Source organism: Abramis brama (genome assembly GCF_963993115.1).
Source record: "Abramis brama genome assembly, chromosome: 6".
Lineage (NCBI taxonomy): Eukaryota > Metazoa > Chordata > Actinopteri > Cypriniformes > Leuciscidae > Abramis > Abramis brama.
The window spans coordinates 38,204,644-38,229,528 of NC_139968.1; the positions used below are offsets into that span (position 1 = coordinate 38,204,644).

Here is a 24,885-nt window from a genome sequence, read left to right on the forward strand (position 1 = left end):
ATGAAAGCTATATAAATACCTATTTTATTAATATATTTAATATATTATTATTATTATTATCTGAAATCCATGTTTTGAAATTAGGAATACATTGTTGATTCTGATTTGAATGCTTCAGTGCCTTTTTTATATTATATTTTATCTGGGGTTTTTTTATGTTATAGATTTTTTTGGTTTATTTTAACATTATGTTTTATTTAATTATGTTTTCATTACATGAGCAACTCCTAAGCCTGGTGTCCTTCCATTCAACAGAGAGGAGCCTGTTTTCTCGGATCTACTGCATACTCTTACGGGGAGAATTTCTGGACAACTTGTTTGCAGTGGTTTGTGGAAAGACCGCCCGGTTGCTCCAAATGGTCCCACAGGCCAATATGCCCTTCTTGGGGAGGTCTCTGAATAGTGATAGTCTGGTGTAGAAAGAAACTGTGTAGAAAGCCAGTTCCCAGCATCTTCTCATCCACCAGTGCCATCACTGATTCATAACTCAGCCCCTTTCTTTGTCCATTTTGTCATGGTGCGATCATAGAGGAGAATTGTGAAGAGCTCCACAATGGAAATTACCTCCTCTGGAATGCTTTTTGGAGCCTTTGACAGAGCCATGAAGGCCTGTGTTGCCATGTCATCTGCATTCCAGGTATCCTGTCTTCTTGCCCCCGATTGCAAATGCAGAGACTGTGTCACAGACAGTGAAGGCATGGAACACAGGAAGGGCCTTGGATTTGTCAGGACCCAGAGACTTGGCTATCTCATGGGCAGGTATGTATCTTACATTCTTGCCATTCCCAAATGTCACCCACAACTCCTCAATGTCTAGCTCTGACACATGTGCAATGGTTAGAGCAACAACATCTGTGTCCACAGAGCGCAGGGTAATATTTTTAAATCCTTTTCTTGCAGTATCCGCCGCATGGAGTATCCGCATCTGATTCTTGTGGGTGAGATGATCGGGCTCACATGTGTAAAGAACTTGTTTGGTTGTCGAGATTTCCAGAAGGTTCCTGGTCAGAAAGTAAGAGAGCTCTGTTTTGTTTTTATCCACTCTCAGGAAACCTCTCCAGTTGGTTTGCAAACTTGTTTTTTCCATCTACTCTTGTTCTTGTCCCCTTTCCCCACTTCTGGGACTTTAAGCTGGTAACTTCATAGCAGTGCCGATTACTGAGATGGCACATTCAGACGGGATTAATATCACCGAGAAGCTCTGGTAATAATTACTTTACCCCACTTTCCATGTTAACAATTAAATATTAAAGAACCAAAATATTGTTCAATGATTTTTCACTTAAGCTATTTTTCTTAACTAAACAGAGAGCAGCAAGATTTGATTTTTATTAAGAACATTTTATTAGTTTCAAGTAAAAAAAAAAAAAAAAAAACTATCCATCATAGAAGTGTTGTGTAGTACATGTGAAGTTTTTATGTCAATGCAAATCAAATTAACCAAACTAAAGGATTAGCCTAGTTCACTTCAGAATTAAACTTTCCTGATAATTTACTCACCCCCATTTCACCCAAAATTTTCATGCCTTTCTTTCTCTAGTCGAAAAGAAATCAAGGTTTTCGAGGAAAAACATTCCAGGATTTTTCTTCATATAGTGAGCTTCAGCGGGGTCCAATGGGTTGAAGGTCCAAATTGCAGGGTCTCATCTAGCCAAACCATCGGTCATTTTCTAAAAAATAATTTCTGTTTTGCCGCATCAGACGAAAGCTAATCTGGCTCAGATTCTGACAATAAGTACCCTTGTTTGTACAACATAGATATTTACATGGGTTGAAACCAAGCGTGCCGCACAAGCCCTGAAAAGTGAAGCCAAAACGTCTCGATCGCCCCCCGGTGACTGGTCCTAGTATAGGTCATAAGCCCCGCCTCCCCGTGTTATTCAACGGGACGCGAGACCAACTAAACAATTAAATTACACTTCAAATATATTTTTTCCAAAGGTGGTTTCTTTCATTTTCTTTCGTTTTTATCACGCTGATGTAAGTTCAAGTGTCTGTTTCAAAAATAAGTTGGTTTTTAGTTAGTTACGTGATGCGGTGATGTAACGTCATGATTGACAGCTGTGACTGACAGGTTCTCTGAGCGAAGTAGTCACTGAAGCACCAACGGACATTTTTTTCGGGATCTTCGGAGGACTGAGGAGATTGTATTTACTTTATTTTAACAAGCCTCTTGTCATACTGCAATCAATTTTTAAAAAAGTGTGCAGAATCCACTCTCCCTGAGTGCATTCTGCGAGAGTGAGGGCGGAGCGTTGATTTCGCGGCTTTACTTCCTGCTCACGACTGCGCAGGTCTGGTCCCGAGATCGCTACTGCGCAGACTCAAGTTCCAATATGTCAGCGCCATATCGGGACTCTGGCGGCTTCAGTTCTCATCAATGGAAGAGAGCGAAGGGGCGTCGTCCATCTTTTTTTACAGTCTATGGTTGAAACTCGTTGCGAGAGATTGCTCAAAACTGTGCATGCTTCGAACGCCTGTGTATTCAACTCAACCCACTTTTTATTTATATAGCACCGCAAAAAAAACAAAAAAACAATTGTTAACGGTGCTGTATTATATCAAATACCATCAACATTTAAAGGCCCCATAACATGCTTCTTTTTGTAGGCTTTGATATAGGCCTTAGTGGTCCCTGGTACTGTATCTGAAATCCCTTTCCCAAAATTCAGCCTTGGTGTAGAATTATAGCCACAACAAGCCAGTCTCACAATGAGCTTTTCCTCAGACGTGCCGTTTCGGTGTCTGTAGCTTTAAATGCTAATGAGGTGAAGAAAGACGGGGCAAGGTGGAGGGTGGGTGTGGCCTTGACCAGCTTGCGGCAACCATATGGTGGCAACGGTACCATGCATGTTTATGATTGGATATATTGCAATGGCACTCAGACACGCAGTCGTTCAAGCATTTCAGTTTGACCCAGAATCTGATCCGGATGGAGAAGCAACGGATGAAGAAGTTGCAACTCAGCGGCTCCAGCAGGACGTCTCCAAATCGTCCTAAATATATTTATAGGTAAAATATTATGTCTGGATACTGTACTATATTTGGATGGTTTACGTATGCTGTTAGTTATTATCATGTAACTTAGCTAACTTACTGTTGCGAAAATTCTTTTCATGTTGCTCTGATTTTAAAGCTGTATTAGCATCTATCCACCTTTTTACCCACACTGAGAAAAACAATAAGTAGAATTTACTCAATTTTTATTAGGCAAGTTTTTGCACGAATTTTTTTCAAGTAAATTTCACATTGATGGAAATTAAGTAAATCTACTTAACTAAGCCGAGTAAAATTCACAAAGTGAATAAGTACATATTACTTGGCCTGTTAAATTATATTGAGTAATTTTTACTTACAAATCTGATATAATTAATATAATTAAGTAAAACCACTTGATATTTTAAATACATTTTACTTGTTTCATGCAGTGCTGGTAATTATTTTAAATTAAATTAAATTAAATTAAATGTTACTCTTATAATGTGACAAAATAATACTGTGACAATGTGCAGTTAAGAGTAATTTATTAAGAAATAAGCATATACAGAAACCTATAATGACAATAATAACAATTCAGTGTGTCCGGTCTCTCTCTTTGTCCCTCTCAACCGGTTTACAGCAACGGAGGCACAAAGGGCTGAATGCATTTGAGAAATATCCTGAAATTAAGAAAAGAGAGAGAAAAAAACAATAATCAGTAAACAGCAAATACTTTTAAATTAAAAGTTAATTAATTTGCATTCACATTATTCAATTAATTTATACCAAATCATTAAAAACATCCTGCATGACCTTAACGTTACTCTCATAGTCATTTACACACATTAATGCTAACATGTGACACATAGCAGATATCAAGCCTACGAATTAGGAATTTGGTAGTACAAATTATTGTCATTTACAACGTGGTCACGATTTAGTAAAAGCAGGGACCATTTAATAGATAGTATGCACGATTTAGCAAATGAATGAGGAAATGAATTATATTGTGCACGATGAGGGAACGAGAACCTTCTCACTTTGGCCTATTGTTAATTTGTGGCCAATAACAAATATTAAACAAAAATATCATGATTTAAGTGACATATTCATGGTTTTTAGGCGTAATTACTGATAAATCGTGTAAAACGTAAAGTTTAAAACTGGGGAAAAAAAATATACACCCTCTTGAGTCGGCAAAAGCACCCGCGCGTTTTGCTAGACTTTTTTTTCAGATAGCAGCAAATTAGACTTATACTCCGTCATTTTTGGTCATAAAGATTACAGACTTAAGAAATATGAAAAAATAAACTGTTAAATGTCTATTTTTTCCACTTTCAATCGAAATAAAACATTGTGCTTTTGTAAAATAAAGAAAATAAACAGGGTGCTTTTTGCCTCTGCCTCTCCCTGAACTTTTTTCTGGAGCACGTCTCTAAACTTAAGAACACTAAACTTTTCAAATGTATAGCATGAAGTGATGACAAGACAATCGTTGAATTAATCAAAGAATAATTATAAATCCGTAATATAATGCAGTTTTTTACTGTTGCTTACCTGTCGAGAGCCGTTGGAGTGGAGATTCGAAATCCCTCAATCATCGCGTGTGTTCTTCTTTCTGCGCATGCGCAGATTCCATTCTTCAAGGACTAAATTTTACTTGATTTTTTTTAATATGCTTCAAGTACTTAATTAATGCATGTAAATATGCCAGAGAGTCAGAAGTCAATTTCACTTGTCTGTTGGATGTCTAATATTTACAAGTAAAAAATGAGTATATAATTAGGATTTACTTAATATACTAAAGTTTTCATTTTTACACAATTATTCTTAGCAAAAGATACATGATTTTTCCTGTTTTATTTACTTTGACATAAAATCATTTTTTACAGTGCACTTCTCCGTGGGGGGCGCCATAGCGGTGAGTGACTTCCGGTAAGATGCTCTCAGCTTCCGTTTAGTAATTGTCATCAGTTAAAGCTATAGTAGGTAAAGTTGGAGAGCTAGCAAGAATTGAAAGCGGCACCTCTTCTAAGCTCCACCCCCTCCCGTCAGTACTCCGTCCAAAGCTACGCCCCCACAAACATGAACGCGCATCTATGGCAAGCCATTTTAACATTTAAAAGCTAGACTGGAAATGTGTTGCAGATATCTGTAATTCAGTTTTGCCTAGTCAAAAAGAACATTTCAGATATCCGCAACTACATTCTTCCTATCCATAATTGTCATTTCAGATATCCACAAAGACATTCTTCCTAGGACAAATGACGTCACTTTTGCCATTCATTTGTATGGGGTTTATCATTACAGATATCTACAATTCAGTTTCAGATATCCACTATGTGAATTACGGATATCTGCAACTGAATTGTAGATATCTGTAATTCTAGTTTGAGATATCTTCAATTAGATTCTGTCTAGTCATAACTCCAGTTCAAGATATCTTTAATTCACCTCAATTCAAGATATCTACGTTCCTTTTCAGATATCTTAAATTAAGTTTTAACTAGGCGAAATGACGTTGTAGATATCTGTAACTGGAGTTATGTCTAGTCAAAATGGCGTTGTAGATATCTCAAACTGGAGTTAGGGATAGTCATAATTTAATTGTAGATATCTATTATCAAGTTAAAGATATCTTGAAATTAATTTTGATTAGAGATATCTGAAATTTGAGATATCTGTAACTTTTATTCTGCCTAGTCAAAATGTAATTACAGATATCTTGAATTAGAGTTTTGACTAGGCCAAATGACGTTGCAGATATCTGTATGCATGCATCACACTTTAGGCGGGAGCAGAGCGTGTTGTTCAAATCATCAAATCACATAGCACCTGTTAACTGTTAACTTTAATTAGCACTGATTAGCACCATGTCGGAGCAACCAGAGTTTTTAATCGTCTTTTTTCATGCTGTTAGATACTGTTTCAAACTGAAAAAATAAAATAAAAAATAAGAACTAATCTGAACTAAGAACTTTGTTTCTCATCTAAGGAAGTTATAATGTTATTGTATTTTCAAGAATAGCATGCATGTAAGCAGCTTTATTAAAGTGAATTAGTGTGAATCTTTTTAACGCATAAATCTTACGGCAACAACAACCTTTCAAGCATGAACATAAACATAGCATTGTAAAAATTATTTTATTTTTTTTGTATATAAAAAACATTTTCTGGTGTTTTTTTTCGATTACAGCCAACTGCTTCTTTCTTCTTCCATTCATAGAAATAAGGAAATGAACCCACTTTTTCTTTGATTATGGCAGGGAGGGGAAATGGATATGTAAAATAGAGCAACGTCATATGGCAAGCCATTTTAACATTTAAAAGCAAATTTTGACTATCCAGAATTAACATTGTAGATATCAACAATGTCTTTCTGACTAGTCGTAATTACATTTTGGATAGTTGGAATTGTCATTCAAGATATCTGTAACGTAATTGTGACTAGTCGAAACGACAGATAGAGATATCTGTAATTCAGTTTTGACTAGGCAAAACTGAATTACAGATATCTGCAATGACGTAATTGAAAACGACATTAAACTCGTCACACATCTTAAATGACAATTGCAGATATCTGTAATTCAGTTTCGCCTAGGCAGAATTAAAGTTAAAGATATCTCAAACGTCATTATGACTAGTGCAAATTATTGTGCATGACGTTGCTCTATTTTAGATATCCATAAATACGTAATTTCCCCTCCCCGCCCTAATCAAAGAAGAAGTGGGTTCATTTCCTTATTTCTGTGAATAGAAGAAGAAAGCAGTCATGGCGTTGGCTGTAATCGAAAAAACCACCAGAAAATGGCATGAAATTCAACGAGCCCTCACACAGGGGATTTGTGGAGAGAGTGAACGTCGTTCTATTGAACAGTGTGAAAGAAATCTCGGAAGAATTGAGCATTTGCTATCACCAGACACAAACAATGAACTCAAAAGCAGTTTGGCTCAACTAAAAACTCGAATAGACGCAGATTTCCATGCTGGGGAAGACAGACGTTTCTCTGTCGGGCGCATTAGTTCAGGTGAGTCTGTTTATCACTGCATTATCATTGCATTAACGTTAAAGGGGAAATCCGGCCGTTTAAAACATTTAGCGGGGTCTCCAACACGTCGCTCGCGAGCTACCAGTAGCTCGTTGCCTGATTTGAGGTAGCTCGCCAAGGGGCCGTTCACATATCGCGTCTTTTGCGCGCTCAAGTTCATTCAAATGTAGGCGCGCGACAAGCGCGCTCATTTTTTCCAGGCGCAACTTTTCAGAATGCCGCAAACCATATGACAAGAACCAACCAATCATTACAGGTGTTTTTCTCTTATTTGTTAATAAATCTTGTAGCAAAGCTACAGCAAGCATTTTTCGGTGGTGGAAATCTTTGTCCGTTGTGGAGAGCAGCGCATGGTTGCATAGTAACGACAGACGCCACAGGCAAATCGGACCGAATCTTACTATTAATAATACAAAAATAAGCTAATCATGTGCATTGTAAATATCATTCATTTATCTTTTTTTGACTCATTCTTTTTATAAAAAATGATTTAAAGGCTGAAATATGTGAGGTTTATCTTTTTATAAAACGTTTTTTGTCACAACTTAATTTGAACTTGATGCATAGTAACGTTGCAATTAAACCCTGTTCTTTTTGTAGGGAGAAGAGGCCGACCAGCCATTGATGTTACCAGAGAACACATTGAATTTCTGCTGAAGCAAGGCCATACAATTTCAAAAACTGCTGAAATACTGGGATGCTCCTCATCATTTCTGTACAAGAAATTAAAGTTGCTGGGTATACCTGTTAGAAGTATGCTGTCTGCAATAGATGATGGTGAACTAGAACAACGTGTGAGGCAACTTCAGAGCCAATACCCTAATTCTGGAAATGAGGTAATTGGAGGTCTTTATCTTTAGGCTGTATTTAATTCACATTTGTGTGCCATTGATTTGTGAATATCATGTCAATTTAGATCTTTTCACAAATCTGTTGCAGATGATAAGAGCCCTGTTGCGCGCACAGGGTGTGCTTGTTACACGGTCCAGGGTGCGTGAGATGTTGACACGGGTCAATCCTACTGCTGCTGCAAGGAGATGGAGCCAGACAGTTGCAAGACGTGTTTATCATGTACCTTACCCCAATAGTTTGTGGCACATTGATGGGAACATGCGTCTCATAAGGTTATTATTACCTTTTTAATATTTTGAAAAGAACTTCAGCAAATTAAAAAAATGGAGCTTACAGCTATATTGTTTGCAGTCTACTGTCAATAGTATCTTCATTTTCAAGTAATATTTGTTTTTCAACCTTTCTAGATGGGGCTTTGTGATTCATGGTGCAACTGATGGATACTCCCGTCTGATTACTTACCTCAACTGCAGCACAGACAATCGTGCCACAACAGTGCTTTCTCAGTTTTTGAAAGCAACATGCCTCTATGCCTTACCATCAAGAGTCAGATCTGACCATGGTGGTGAAAATGTCCTTGTGGCTTTATTCATGCATCTAGTTCAAGGACTTGAACACAGAGGTTTCATAACCGGACAATCAGTTCACAATCAGAGAATTTAACGCCTTTGGCGTGATGTATTTTTGCATGTGTTGCAGCAGTTTTACCTTATGTTCTACTCCTTAGAGGATTCAGAGGTTCTAAACCCAGATGATGATGTCCACAGACTTTCACTGCATATTGTTTATCTTCCTGAGATTCAAAAAAGACTGGAGCAGTTTAGACAGGCCTGGAACCTCCATCCGTTGCGAACAGAAAATAATCGCACACCAACTCAACTCTGGACAGAGGGCATGCTCAAAAACATTGCAACAGACAGCACAGCTGTCAACAATGTGTTTGGGGAAAATCCCTACAGCGACCAAAACATTGATGCCATCCTAGCGCAGTATGGAATTCAAACACTGCCTACACTTGATGAGGAAGAGTTCCCAGCTGTTAATGTAGAGCCACCTCAACTCATCCTCACTCAGCAACAACAGACATCTGTACACAATGCAATCCAACACCTTTCTGATCTAAAGATAAAATATCAGGCTTGCTGTACTGCAATTATCAGTATTTTGCAAACTCAGGTATAGTCCAATTCCAAGCCCAGAGACAAAAGTTTATTGGCTGCATATATTATCCAGGACTGACTGTAAGACATTTTTAGTTTAAAGAGCTTTAAGTTATATTTTCTGTTCAAATAAGGCGGTATGGTCGGTGCAGCTGCAGCTGATGCATGGAGCTAATGTCAGGTGTGCTAGATTTGTGGGTGCCAGTCCAAACATTGGCAGTAGCTAACAGCACTGTTGGTGCTGTGTTATGTTTCGTCTTTCTTTTTTTTTGTAGTATTGTTGGCTGACAATATTTGTATTGTTCCTTTCTACTGTTGTTCCTTTTTTGTAGAAAAAAAAAACAGAAAATCATCTAATTAGTATGAATGAGATTTAAATGTTGAACTCTTAATGTATGAAAAATGTGAAACATCTTAAGGTTTAAATTGAATATGAATCAATAGACAAGACTTGAAAATGCATGAAAAAGAAATTCAATTAATCCTTGGAAAAATGGAGAAGGATCTAACTATTTTGAATGGGATTGACAAAATGAATAAAAAAAGATGAATAAACTGGTAATGTATGAAAAAAGATCGAATGTTTAATGGCTTGAATGAAAATTTTAGATCAACAGGTTTAACTGCCAAAAAATCCTTAAAGGGATAGTTCACCCAAAAATGAAAATTCTGTCATCATTTACTCACCCTCAAGTTGTTCCAAACCTGTATGAGTTTCTTTGTTCTACTGAACACAAAGGAAGATATTTGGAAGAATGTTTGTAACCAAACAGATCTTGGTCCCCATTGACTGACTTCCATAGTATACTATGGAATACAGAAAATATATAATTGACTACAGAATACATTGACTTCCATAGTATACTATGGAAGTCAATGGGGACCGAGATCAGTTGATTACAAACATTCTTCCAAATATCTTCCTTTGTGTTCAGCAGAACAAAGAAACTCATACAGGTTTGGAACAACTTGAGGGTGAGTAAATGATGACAGAATTTTCATTTTTGGGTGAACTATCCCTTTAACATCAATCCATTAGTCACATTACTGGGGAATCCATCCAACCAAAGGATAGAACGTTTGTGGAGGGATGTATATTTACACGTGCTACAATCATTCTACAGCATATTCTACAGTCTTGAAGATTCTGAACTGCTTGATCCTAGCAACAACCTTCACATGGCATTGAGTCTTTGCCCACAGCTGAAAATTAAGAAATCCCAGCTGTAACTTTTGAACACTCAAATTAACCTTACTCCTCAGCAAATGGAAACGGTTTCCCATGGTATTGACCATATTACAGATTTGAAGATTAAGTTTCAGGTTTGTTGTGCAGAAATTGATAATGTTTTGGTAAACTAGTGTTGCAGATTAGAGTGTTATAAAGAATGTTATTTTGTAATATTTTAATATGTAAAAGTTTTAACTACAAGAATGCTCTGTTGAAAAATTAATAGATACTTAGATGCTAACATTGAAAAAAAAAAAATATTTTCGATGAAAAGCTGGTGAACAAGTGAGAGAACCTGAACAGTTAATGAGCAATGTAACAGTTTTCCACAATAAACACGAACATGCATAATGCAGAACAATGCATTTTATTTTGCAATGATGCACATCTCAAACATATTTGACTTCAAGGTGCTTCTTAATGGAAATTTAAATTTATAAAAGCTGTACTCAGTTGTGACTGTACCTAAAATTACTTAAGTGTAAAAAGGTAGGCTAATATTAAAGCTTAAAGCATGAGACTTCTGTAAGTCAAATCATTGACAACATTTTTATTTTATTGCTGAACTATTCCTTAAAAAGAGGAAAAAATAACATTTTAACATCTCATGCAACACCAAAATATGGGCTCTGCATGATCCCCTCTGTCATGTAGGTCTTGAACAGTTCATATTCTGTGTGTATCGGCAGTCGTAGTATAATGAGGCAAGTATTGGCCTCTGGAAAGATTTTCCTGTCTTGATGGAGGAACTCTATTTCCGGGCGGTGGGGGAAACCCAGAGGTGGCACTGTGGAGGCTCCAGTGGCAAACTCCATTATCATTTCAAGAGTGACTCCATCAGTCTCTCCCTCTGTAAAATATATGTACAGAAAAATCACAAACCTCAAAAGACTAACCTAAAATGTGTGGTACATGCAGTTCTTTGACAGCGATATTTTGTTCTAAACAGAATTAGCCAGCCTGTCTAATTATGACTACATCTAGCTGCAGGGTTTCTATATATTGTCTGATTACAAAAAACAAAAAAAACCACAATCCTAAGTATTTGTTCTGCATAATGGTTAGATTTACCAAAAATCTGATAATTTTTCACTTCAAACACTTGTTTTCTTTAAATCTAAGTCACTGTTTTTATTAATCACTGTTTATAGAGGAACAATAGCATAAAACAAATACAAATGACACATTACAAGAGAATTAAAAGCTACATTAAGTAGCGTTAGCATTCTAGCTATTAATTTAAATGCTCCTTTAAATGTGTCCTGCTCATAATGAAACAGTCTGAATATAAATATTTACTGTAATTGTAATGATTCAGGACAAGGCACAAATACAATTTGGAAAATGGATTTAAGTATTCACTCATTATACTGTAGAAATTTTAAACATGTTGAATTAATTTTTTTTACATGGCATACCTTTAACATTACATAAAAACATGTCATACCTTCAACATCGATCAACCAGTCCCTCCAGTAGCATATGGTCTGGTTTTCCTTTGCCCTTCTGTTGCTGCCTTGTGGGGAAAAGTTCACATAAAAAAGACTGCAGAGGTCCTTTGCTTGAAGGGGCCTCTGCTCGTTGACGAACATGTCATTAAAAAGTGCAGGATATTTCTGCATCTCTTCCAGCAAACCGAGAGTTTGCAACCCTTCTGAAAACCTGCATAACAAACAAAGCAGTCAATGGAAGTTTCAAGCTGATGATTAGTTATGTTGTCAAAAAGTAAAGGCTTAATTTACTAACTAAAGTCCTGGGGCCTCATGTACAAAGACTTGCGTGGAATTCATACTAAAACATTGTGTACGGACAAAGCTGTAAATGTGCGTACGCACAAAAAAATCAGATGTATGAATCTCTGCGTACGAAGGATCCCACACATATTCTCTTTGTACATCCCAGTTAACGTAAAATTGAGCGCACATGCACGAGCACAACGCCCCACCCAGTCTCCTCCCTTAATTAGGGCAATTTAAATATGGTAATGAGTCCACTTTGGCAAAAGAAAGCAGTAAGAAAATGGCTAAAGCAAGCGGCAAGATTCGAAACTTTACAGAAAGTGTGTAGGTGCTACTATCGGAGGTAGAAACGAGAAAAAAATATTTTATTTGGAACTTTGTCCTCCGGAATTAATAAAAAAAGGAAAAAATATGAGCGGGAGAGTTTGGCTGATGCCGTCAATGCTGAATTATTATTATTATTATTATTATTATTATTATTATTATTATTATTATTATTATTATATATATAATTTTTTATTAATATTATATTAGAAATTTATTTTATTTTATTTATAGACTAAGGGTTGTATCAATTTGCATATGCTTTTATATGTTCTTACTTAATTGCATAATTGATAGAATATTCCCATAAGGCTCATGTGACAATATATGTAAATTATTTTATAAATTGCAAATGAATCAATGCTTCCCTCGGTTGGTGGTGCGATAGACTTGTAGAACAATTCGTTGTGTAATGTTTGCAACTTCACTTCATTGCCTGTAAGAGTCGCCAACGGACAAAAACAATGAGAAATGTACGTACACTAGACATGAAATTGGCGTGGAGGAACGCACATTCTCGCGTTAATTTCACTGTTAGTACATACGACCGTGAGTGTGAAAGCTGGCGTACGCAAAGTTTTTGTGCGTACGCAAGATTGATACATGAGGCCCCTGGGGTGTGGAAACCCATGAGGGTGAATAATTAACAACAGAATTTCAATATTTGGGCAGACTAACCCTTTAAATCACTTACTGGTCCAAGGCAGCCCGCAGTCTCCCATTCACAAAGAACTCTGCAGCTGACTGGACAAGAGAGTTCCTTTCTGTCAAGTGTGATATATATCTCAAGGCACCAATGATACTTAAGCTGTCTGCTGCTTCTGCAATGGCAAAAAATAATGTTTTTTTTAAACATTGAAGCATGTCAACATATTTTTCAAATACACATGATCTTTAATAGTAGCATCATTTTAAACAATTATTGAAATTCTCAAACATCTCTGTACCTTGATTAGTTGCTCCCTCAATGTATGATCTCCAACCTCATCCACTGAGGCAGAGGATGTTGGCATGCCACAGATCTGCTGAAAAAGTCTTTCAGAGAAGAAATGTGGGCCAACTCCTCCATGGACGACACACATAGCAATCATCTTCCCCACTGATGCATACAACCTATTCTCCAAAGCTAAAGTAAAACAGAAATTGCACAATTGGGAGCAAAAAGTCAGAATTGTTAGATAAAAAGTCAGTTACCTTTTTTATTTTGTGGCAGCTTCAACAAAAACATCTTTGCATATGAAACAGTTACATACACGTGTAACTACTGAATACTTTTACAAATTTTTATTATAACAGCTGTATAGATTAACAGTGTGAGTTGTAGATTATAGGATTATATTTAGATCTACCCTCATCACCTGAAAGGTTGCAGGAACGAGCACTGAGCATTAATCAAGTGAATGCAGTGATCTCATCTTTGCAACATGATTTCTGCGTTCTCACAAAATCATTTTATCATAACTAATAGCGCAAACAAGGTGTAAATAGCATGAGACTACAGTGTAGCACTGTCATTATAACGGACATTTTACGAGTCTGGAATCAATAAAACCCTTGAATAAAACCCTTTACTGGACTACCAAGTTAGATATTTCTGAAACAAGCAGAATGTTTTAATAGTACAATGTGAAACTTAGGAAATTTGATTTGTCAGTTTATGAACCCTCAAAAATACAAACACAAAAGATCAAAAAGACTATTCGACTGTTAAGGTGGAATCCAAAAGCATCATCTGACCAGTAGTGGCGGGAGAGAAAAAAAAAAAAAGCATTTTTTCCATGAATACCAAATAGCTGAATAGCATTAAAACATAACCGGACACAAAAGCTTTCTGTTTTAACAGGAGTACTGACACAAAAGCTTTGTTTTAACAGGAGTACTGACCTTGTGTGTCTAGAGCCAAACTCCGGTCTTTCTCATGGCCCTGAAAGACATTTGATTGATGGATGGCCCGCATCAACAACCGCAAGTATTCTCTAGTAGGGCCGCCTTCATCTATTGCCCCTTCCCCATTTTCCTCAGCATCAACAAACACTACATCTAATTTTGCTTGTGGGTTGAATCGTCGCCGCTTGATAGCTTGCAGGCTGCACTGTAGTATGTTTTCTCTGAACACATTTATTTGGTTTGCTGTTGGGCAGATGTTTCCATTGATTTTGCTTTGCCGTTTTTTTAGAATGGTCTGTAGGTCAACCCTGCAAGAGACAAAGATTGGATTGTTTTTAGTCAAATGCTGAACATTATGGTATATTTTAGAATATTGCTAGTTGCATAAAGCCCCGCTCACACATGCAGGGACTTCCAGTCACAAAGCAACCTCATCCCATTATTTTTAAATGAAGAGATGGTGGCTTTGTGTGCGAGTGTTAGTTAAATACTTTTTATGCATTCGCAAATTAACAAAGTAAATAAGCATATATAGGAACATACTCATCTAGGGCCACGGACCTCCCTTGATCTATTAGGGATAGATCTACAATGTCTGATTGCTGGGGAGATGGAAAACTAAGTGGTGTCTCTTCATCAATATCAATGACAATTGGCTCTGTAGGTTGGTCTTCAAAATTAAAATTTATGAATGGAGTCTGGGCTGTGAACAAAGCCGCAGAGGCCAGAGCGACTGGAGACTGGGCAGGGGATAGAGCCACTGGAGACTGGGCAGGGGATAGAGCCACTGGAGACTGGGCAGGGGATAGAGCCACTGGAGACTGGGCAGGGGATAGAGCCACTGGAGACTGGGCAGGGGATAGAGCCACTGGAGACTGGGCAGGGGATAGAGCCACTGGAGACTGGGCAGGGGATAGAGCCACTGGAGACTGGGCAGGGGATAGAGCCACTGGAGACTGGGCAGGGGATAGAGCCACTGGAGACTGGGCAGGGGATAGAGCCACTGGAGACTGAACAAAGGGCGAATCCACTGGAGGCTGGGCAACATTTACAGGGTCACAGTGTTTTTCCTGAAATGAAACACACAGACATTAATGTAGACTGTAATCGCAGACTGAACACAACTGTACTGACTATACATTTGGGCATGATGAGCTATAATCTGTCATGTACTGGATTTTATTTGGTAAATGTGTTTCCATCTTAGTTTATGTGCATGTTTTCATGCAAAATGCACAGAAATAGGTGGATGGACACATAGCGAGGTTTCAAACATGCAAGACCGATGGAGAGGGGGTTTGAGTCACTAATAATAAAAATTTCAACTGATAAAAATGTTTATTTAATGTTATTCATGTTAGATTTCATCTTAACTAACAATGTGAACTTTTATTACACATGAATTCTAGAAGAGTTTTTAGAGTCTTTACAGGCTTTCCTGTAGCTCAAACAGTAGAGCGTTGGCACTAACAATGCCAAGGTCATGGCTTCGATTCCAAGGGAAAGCAAGAACTGACAAAATGTAAAATGTGTACCTTTAATGCAATGTAAGTCGCTTTGGATAAAAGCATCTGCCAAATGCATAAATGTAAATGTCTTTACATGCAAGGCTCATAAGTATTTTCTCTCAGGCTAGTAGTAAATTAAATTAAATTGTGGAGGATATTAACTGTGAAAAGATGATTGACAGGCCAGTTTATGGTGTCCGTTTTATGACTGGATAGTATGTCCCAAAAGCTTGCCTAGTCTTCTCACACACTCAAAAGTATGTACTTTTTCTTCACAAAAAGAGCACATACTTTTAGGGCATGGTATAAGTAGGTAAACTGGGACGCAGGGATTCTTAACAAGCCTTAAGAAAACTTAACAGGGACAATCAGGCCAAAAAATGATAACTGATCAATAAAAGGTAATGCATATGGCCAAATCAAAATCATTATGAAAAAAAATAAAAAATTGTTCAAGTGATACTGTCGTAGTAACTTACCAGATAATCAAAAGGGGATGTCCAAAGGACATACAATGTAGAGAACGGTTTGATTCCATGATCTGAAATTGACCCAGTAGAAGTGCTTTCTATAGCATTTGTAGTAGTAGCTTCCTGGATTCTGAACACCTCACTGGCCATTTCATCTGTTCCAATAAAATCAAACAAGACCTAAAAACAAAGAGCCCATGATGGCAAATATTAATAAATAAAGATATCCAGAAATGAGGAAAAATAACTAAATAAAACATCTATGTAAAAAACACCTTAATCCTTCACAATGAACGTCTTACTTGAATTGGATCAGACATGATGAACTTCCTCTTATTCACATCTCCATTTGGATATTTGGCTTTCAGATATTTTCCATCAAGAGGTTCAACACGGGCTGTCATTCGCTGGCGTCTTTCCTCAATGGCCTAAAAAAAAAAAAGAAAAAAAAAAAAAAAGGATATATATATATATATATATATATATATATATATATATATATATATATATATATATAAACAAGTAATAAAACCTTGGTGAGTGTTTTAGCGCAATTCTGACCTCATGGGATCACAACACTAAGAGATAGTAAATATTTTCCTGGATTTTTTTTTTTTTTTTTTTTTTGTGGGTTCCCAAGATTAGACCTTCCTTAATGCCGAAAACCCGAAGTCTCTAGGTGGTCTGGTTGAGGAGTAGATAGAAGTGCAAGATTGGTGCGCACAGACAGAACAGAAATCATGAGTTAACAATCACAATTTTGTCCGGTGGAAAATTGCGCTAAAAATTAAACAATAAAATATTTAGTGGCAGCACTAACCTTTTTGCGCTTTTCTTCCAGAACCTCATAGCTGTGCCTCCTTCTGTCCTGAAATACCATATATGTAATACACATTTTTTGTTTTAAACAAAAATTTAACCTTGGCAAGCAAACTGTGAATAGTCAAATTACCTTTTCTATATCTGCCAACAAAGAAGCATTATATTCTTCATCTTGCTGGGAACGTACAGCTCGCCACTCCTGAAGGAAATAAAGTACAACTATGAGTCACAAATCAGTCATATTTACAACCATTGACAACATCAAAAATAACTTCACTCACACGGAGATTTACAGATTCTGTAGTCTCAGAGCTGAAGGAGATTTCATCAAGTGCTGTAGTGCTGGATGGTTGTTGTGAGTTCTGGGGAATGGCTGCGGATGGTGTCATTACCTAAGAGAAGACAAAAAATATATAATGACAAAGAATTTGTTAGTCACTGCACAGTAAAGAAGTTACTTGAACTGTCACCTAACATTAAATGTGCACTGTGCAAAAACATATCATTTATATTAAGGTTAATGAAAGGCCAATTCAACTGAATTGAAACTGAAAATATCCATCTGTAGAAAAAACTTATCCTAGGGAATGTAACTGCTCAGACATCACACAGAATAAATAGATACATCTTAATACTATACATTTTAAAAAAAATAACAAAAGGGTTTTTATTTGTATTTGTCACTCATCACTAAAAAGTGTATAGTGGACATAAAATCATTAGATGTGCAATCATTTTAATATGGACCTGATCTGAAACCACTTCTGAGGTCTCATCTACTGCTGGAGCTGCGAGTGGTGGGAATGAATTCTGGGACATGGCAGAGGGTGGTGATGTTACCTGAGCAGAGGGTAACTTCAGTTATAGGCATAGACATTACAGAGAACACATTTATATGATAGTATGATATAAATCCCTGTGTATAATTCCATACCTGCAAAACATTGGCTCGTGGCACGATGTAAAGCCTGCTTTTGCCAACAACAGCTTTTAGTTCCTTCACAGACTTGCAATTTCTGGATCTTGCGTCCTTTGCCTGTCCTTGCCAATTCAAAGCCTACCAAATTTAAACTGATACGAGGGTAGCTTTGGCAAACAAAGTTGTTTAATTCAGATAAACTCCAGTTTAACACAATCTTTGAGTTTGTGCATCCGGCCTCCGTTGACTCATGCACAGGTTTTCCTAAAAATGGAAAAGTAAACATCAGTATAATCAGTTCCTAGTGGCAAAGTAACATTCATTAGTTGCTGCAAGATCTTTCAGGACTCCTAGCATTCAGGACTCATTTTCAGACATAATCGTAGTGTTGCCAAACCCCAAAAGTACACCTGTATGACAGTTAACCTAAGATCATTTGTGTTTCTACAAAGTTTACAGCTTTGAATCTAAACAAACCCATACACTCCTAAGAAAATTGCAGAAGAAAGAGCCTGGTCTCACTCACAAGGCCATCACACATTTGACCATATGTGAAAGAACATTAACATACAATATATGGTGTAGCTTGCCTTAGCGTCTGAATGCACCACCCAGATCCTCACACTAACCATAACCACCACTGACTAACTTCAGATAGCTAATGCAAAAGGATTCATTGGGAGGTATTTCTGGACACTTTCAAAGTGATGCCTTGACATGAGAAAGTGTTGCATAGGTGTAACTATTAAAATGGCTACATGGAAACTGTTATGGAAATGCATCAAAGAGTAAACTGCTCTACAATATTTCTTTAAAACAAATGTTAAATGTATTAACAGTCAAATGTTTCCCAATATAGAGACATTACAACAAATCGGACCATACAGGCTCAAGCTAACAAAATTCAAAGCAGCTCATTCCATAGCCTTCTTTGCAAGAAGGTTAGATAAGGTTAGACAAGTAAATAACACTCAATTCTTATCTGCTTCAATCTCACATTTACCTAATCCATGTTTAGCCAGTTCCTCAAGTTCTATTGTGGGGGGCAGAAAACCATTATCTGGCCCTGGGAGGAGGAAAAGTTTTGCTTGCCAAATAGGGTTTTCCCTGCGGCCACCAGATCCTCCTGTAAAACACAAATACATAAGTGTCAGCAGTAATTCTTGGCTAAAATGTGTGTGTGTGTGTGTGTGGGGGGGGGGGATTCATGCTTAAAATTACTGTAAGCTATTGTTAACATAAGATTTATGAGAGAGATTCACTCTAATACACTTTAATAAAGATGCTGGCATGCATGTTATTCTTGCAATGGAAGTGCAATAACACTTAACTTCCTTAGAACAGAAAAAAAGAATTCTCTGAATTCCCCTAAATTAGATTCTGCCAAAAAGATCTTTAGCTTAAAGAGAACTTACAATATATGGCAGAACGCTGTTATCTAAAGCTGAAGGAATTTCACACTTTGTTTATCCTTCTATATCCCTTTATGTTGATTCGGTCGCCTGTAAATTTATTGACACTTAATTTTAAATTTATATGGAAAAATAAAGGGCAACACACCAGCAGGAAATATAGAACTCAACCGTACTCAAAGGAAGGTTTGCATGTTTTAGACTTTTTACCTTGAACCAGGTTTTTAAAAAACTGGTTGGAAAAAAATGTTTATAGGGGAATTCAGTCTGGTTTTGGATTCCTAATTTGATTTTTAAAAGATGTGGAAATTTAAAATGTTTGCTTTCTTGTGACTTTAAATGTACGAGACTACCTATGAAACTTTCCATGTTATGTCATGGAAGCTGATCTTTAAACACAATTTTTCTCCTCATATCATATGGAACAACCAATATTATCAGCCTGTAAATCATTTTTCTTCCCTTATTGGTTTAATAAGGGCATTGTTTTTTTGTTTCAGACTTAGTAAACAATAGTGGAGACTTTATTCTTAAGATATTATTGAACTATATGGTTTAAATGTATCAAAACAGAACTACATTAAGCTCACGAAGACTAAATTGTGGTTTTAAATTTCAGCTTCCATCTTGCATTTCATCAGTTGTGTAATATTTCTGTCAGTAAGGTTCTTTTTCACTCGGATGTCTCTGAAAATAAAAAGCTAGATATATAAAAATTTTGTATGATGGTATCATATTCACAAATAGGGCTGGGCAAAAAAATCGATTTTTCGATTAATCGTTTTTTAAAATGTGGTCGATTCAAGATCGATTCTCAAACGCCAAGAATCGATTTTTTTTCCATCTTTATTTATCTATTACCCAAGAATTAGTTTTCCTCCACTGTTCATATAGGCTTGCAAACTCAATTTTATAGCTAATGCTGTGAGATTTTATGTTAGTTTTATCTAAATCATAAAATAACCTCAATTAGTGCTGCACGTTTAATCATATCGCAATCGCGATGTCAAGCCTATACGCAATTAGGCTATATGACGCAAAATGCTGCGATTTTGTATCAAATAAACAAATTTGGGCTTTTAACGCAATGCAGCATCTGTTAATTTTTTTGTCATCCTTTGGCTAGTGTTACATGATCCCGCTCTTATTCATGCAAATGCTTTTAAACCATTCATACGCGACAAGACAAAATAGAGCTCGCTGCCTGTGAATGTCCTGACTGTGACACAGAAAAACTTGCGATGATATCATGCGTGCGCACAAGACAGCCCAGAATAGAGTTATCTTTCGCGCTTGAACGAACAATAAAACACACAATAATGCCAAAATGTCTTTTTGTTGAGTATTTTCATAACATAAGAGCAGTCTTATGATGAACGTGAAGAGTTGTGACTCGTGAGAGAATGAGGCGCGTGTGAGATCCGCGTCTCTGTCAACGGCGGCTGGTCTTAAAGGGACAGTACACAGTAGCTACTAATTATCTCTGTCGTTAAAGTTAATCAAAGAACAAAGGGAACAGAGAAAAACACTCACTGCTCTTGACTAAATAACTTTTTTAACTTTGATTAGTCTATATATAATTTATAATTAATGCAGCACAGACTTGTACCCAAAATAAAAAGAGTTTAATATACAGGTTTGTGGCTCTTAATTTCTTTTTATTAATTAAACACTTGAAAACTTATGTTCACTTTTCTTTTCTTTTTCTTTTTTTAATAAATATAGGATTTGTATTAAATATTCATTGAGTCGAATCGAAATCTAATTCAGAATCGAAATCGAAAAACCGAATCGATAATCGAAATTCGAATCGAGAATCGAAATCGAATCGATTTGAGAGCTTGCGAATCGAAATCGAATCGAATTGTAACATCTGAATCGATACCCAGCCCTATTCACAAAGCAAGACAGGCCTACCATAAATTCAAATACCTAACTGCAAAGTATTTTCTTATGATTTACAATTATTGTCATCACTTCAAAAAAACAAAAAAAAACAACCCTCCAATAAAAAAAGCTTTACGTTTTATAAATGTAACTTTTAGTTTTTCCTTTTCTCTGTATCCCCACATGTTCATGGTTCTGTATTTCATTTGTACTGATTTATAATTACGCAAAAAAAAAAAAAAAAGTGAGCTAGGTCTTGTGCTAACAAACTCGTCTTTGTACACGAACAATGTTCTCAATGCTTGAGTTCATAGGGACCCTTATAATACTAAAAGCAAAGTGTCATGTTGTCGTGCCTTCTTGAGATTTAAGAAATAGCTATTTTTCATGTATATTTGCAGTAGTTCTAGCTGCTAGTGCACCTAGCAAACCCATTCAAAAAGCCATTAGTTAGACCTTAAAAGTGAAGTTTTTATTGTCAATATAAATTTTAAACGAAGTAGCAGGCTACATTTGACTCGAGTACATTCACAAAAAGACCCTATAATGCATTTTGGCAACTGTTTTGCTTTAAGTTATTAAACAACTACCCCGAACCTCTGATAGCACATTAGCAATTCTGATGTTAAAAAATAAAAAATTACCTCGACCTCGATGAACTCGCCGGCGAAATAATCGTCTTGTTGTGAAAAGTAAGGAATCATCATTTCTCGCTGCCAGCTCCTGTCTTGCACGGGCTGCAGCATTAAAAAGACGATTAAAAATTCCTTCGCCCTCTGGCTGCTCCAACATGGTGCTAATCAGTGCTAATTAAGTTAACAGTTAACAGTTAACAGGTGCGATTTGAATGATTAAAAAAACAACGCTCTCGCCTAAAGTGTGATGCGGGCCTAATTTGCATACAGATATCTGCAACGTCATTTCGCCTAGTCAAAAATCTAATTTAAGATATCTGTAATTACATTTTGACTAGGCAGAATGAAAGTTACAGATATCTCAAATTTCAGATATCTCTAATCAAAATTTATTTCAAGATATCTATAACTTGATAATAGATATCTACAATTAAATTATGACTATCCCTAACTCCAGTTTGAGATATCTACAACGTAATTTCGCCTAGTCATAACTCCAGTTACAGATATCTACAACGTAATTTCGCCTAGTCATAACTCCAGTTACAGATATCTACAACGTCATTTCGCCTAGTCAAAACTTAATTTAAGATATCTGAAAAGGAACATGTAGATATCTTGAACTGGAGTTATGACTAGTCAGAATCAAATTGAAGATATCTCAAACTAGAATTACAGATATCTACAATTCAATTGCAGATATCCGCAATTCACATAGTGGATATCTGCAACTGAATTGTAGATATCTGTAATTATAAACCCATACAAATGAATGGCAAAAGTGACGTCATTTGTCCTAGGAAGAATGTCTTTGTGGATATCTGAAATGACAATTATGGATAGGAAGAATGTAGTTGCGGATATCTGAAATGTTCTTTTTGACTAGGCAAAACTGAATTACAGATATCTGCAACACATATCCAGTCTAGCTTTTAAATGTTAAAATGGCTTGCCATAAACGTCATGCACAATAATTTGCACTAGTCATAGTGACGTTTGAGATATCTTTAACTTTCATTCTGCCTAGTCAAAACTGAATTACAGATATCTGCAATTGTCATTTAAGATGTGTGACGAGTTGAATGTCATTATCAATGACGTCATTGCAGATATCTGTAATTCAGTTTTGCCTAGTCAAAACTGAATTACAGATATCTCTATCTGTCGTTTCGACTAGTCACAATTACGTTACAGATATCTTGAATGACAATTCCAACTATCCAAAATGTAATTACGACTAGTCAGAAAGACATTGTTGATATCTACAATGTTAATTCCGGATAGTCAAAATTAGCTTTTAAATGTTAAAATGGCTTGCCATACGCATCCACAGTCGGAGTCAGCTGCAGGTCACAGGAAAGCCGAGTATTTCAGCACATTATGGGCATCAACCAAACTACTTCATGTCTCATTCACCTGTAAGTAAACTATAGTATTATTACAATGAATGCAAAAAAAAAAAAAAGCAAGGCTATTGTTAGTAATGTTACTCGCAGCTTTCAGGCTAACTTTACACGTTTGGTGTTGTATGAACTCTGAAATGTAGCTACGTCTCTTTGGATAAAAGCGTCTGCTAAATTAAATGTAACAATGTAACGTTTTGTTTTGTTACTATCACTGGCAAACGTGAATTTTCTGTTTTTATATATCTTCGTTATTTTGGTTGTTAGAGCTTCCACGACGAGAGCATTGGATCTGATCCTACAGTCCGCAGCCGAGCACGTCTTCAGGTCAAAGGGGACAGGCCCGAGGTCGTGCTCGAGGAAGAGGAGTTGCACGGGGTAGAAGCCGAGGAAGTCGAGGTAGAGGACGGGGAGCAAGCCGGACTGCAACCGGAGAACAACTGAAACATGATGATATTCTGCGAGTGGAGAATCTGCAAGCTCAAAGAATTTCAGATGAGCAGGTAGCCTATCTATAATCGCATTTTTGTTCTTAGTTCATATTTTTTGGACCTCAACATCACCAATAACTATAGGATAAGATCAAATAAGATAAACCTTTATTGTCCCACAATGGTGAACTTCTCAGTGTTGCAGCAGCGCAGTAGATTGTTTAAAAAGAGTAAAGAATTATAATAACAATATAATATCAACAATATATACAATATAAACAATACATATTAAATTTAGTCCTTGGCACTGTCTGCCAATAAATAATTACCTGGCATTTACTGTGGACACAAAATTCCCCTTAGAGGACAGTAAAACTGTTTTTAAAAAAGTCTAATCTTTTTGATGAACTATTGTTTTACAGGCCAGAATTCATACACTGAGCTTGGAAGAATCCCATCAGTTGCTGCAGATCTGCCTGACAAGGGACCCAAGCCTCATGTTTGATCTCCTCCATATGTCAACATCAGGAGATGCTCCTCCACCAGGCCCTCCAGCTCCGAGTCAACCCACTTGGTGTGTGTGCCGAAACTGCAGAGAGATGCCCACAGATGTAGAAAGAAAGTTCTGTGGGCAACAACACGGCTCCTGCATTTCCATGCTGCCCCACATGGAAGTGTACATTTTGCAGGAGGGGGTGTTGCGACTTGCCAGAAGGATCTGGAATGATGTCCGGGCTGTGGAGGATCTTCCAGACCCAGGGGAGAGCAATAAACAATTCCGCTACGCTGCATACCAGCAATATGTTGTGTGGCAATATGGGACACTGGGAGCTGGGCACAGAGTAGTAATTCCTAGTTGCTGTGTTTGGAAAATTAGAGACCGCTACCCAGATCCACATGGACAGTATACAGGTTTCATCCCAAGTAGGGTGTAGGCACAGTACAATAAATAGCATTTATTCTTGGGCCCTGCTGTTTATATTTTGTAATGGTTTACATATTGTTCCTGTAAAATTTGCACTGAGGTGTAGTTTGTACAGTAAAATTATTTTTTTAAATTTGTCATGTTGGAATAAATATTTTGAAATGATAAATGCCTTTCCTGTACCATTTCAGCATAAACAAGCTATTACTTTTCTTACCTCCTTACATGCTAAATGAATAATGACAATGAATG

At 36.7% G+C, this 24,885-nt stretch overlaps 2 protein-coding genes across 5 annotated transcripts in view; one reads left to right on the forward strand and one right to left on the reverse strand.

Moving 5' to 3' along the window:
* LOC311084902 (uncharacterized protein) overlaps window positions 1–24,876 on the forward strand; it is a 38,598-nt gene extending 13,722 nt beyond the window's left edge. The window contains exons 2-8 of one of the 4 annotated variants that reach the window (XR_014606666.1): window positions 256–391; window positions 530–759; window positions 901–1,012; window positions 1,132–1,204; window positions 2,886–3,012; window positions 23,545–23,780; window positions 24,131–24,876. Coding sequence is in view for 1 of the 4 variants with exons in the window: in XM_084117192.1 (XP_083973318.1) it covers window positions 256–391; window positions 530–759; window positions 901–1,012; window positions 1,132–1,146 (493 nt within the window). In the remaining 3 variants the exon portion in view is untranslated. Of the gene's footprint in view, window positions 1–255; window positions 392–529; window positions 760–900; window positions 1,013–1,131; window positions 1,395–2,885; window positions 3,013–23,544; window positions 23,781–24,130 lie in introns of those variants that run through there. The other 3 variants (XR_014606667.1, XR_014606668.1, XM_084117192.1) reach the window with 3 other exon arrangements.
* LOC311085925 (G2/M phase-specific E3 ubiquitin-protein ligase-like) lies at window positions 10,877–13,106 on the reverse strand (the record flags this gene model as incomplete). Its single annotated transcript, XM_084118543.1, has 3 exons — window positions 13,029–13,106; window positions 11,719–11,933; window positions 10,877–11,121 (listed from the first exon to the last, which is right to left on the reverse strand). The coding sequence occupies exons 2-3, from the start codon at window positions 11,891–11,893 to the stop codon at window positions 10,877–10,879; spliced, it is 420 nt and encodes a 139-aa protein (XP_083974669.1). The 5' UTR covers window positions 11,894–11,933; window positions 13,029–13,106.
* Window positions 24,877–24,885: the final 9 nt, after the last annotated feature.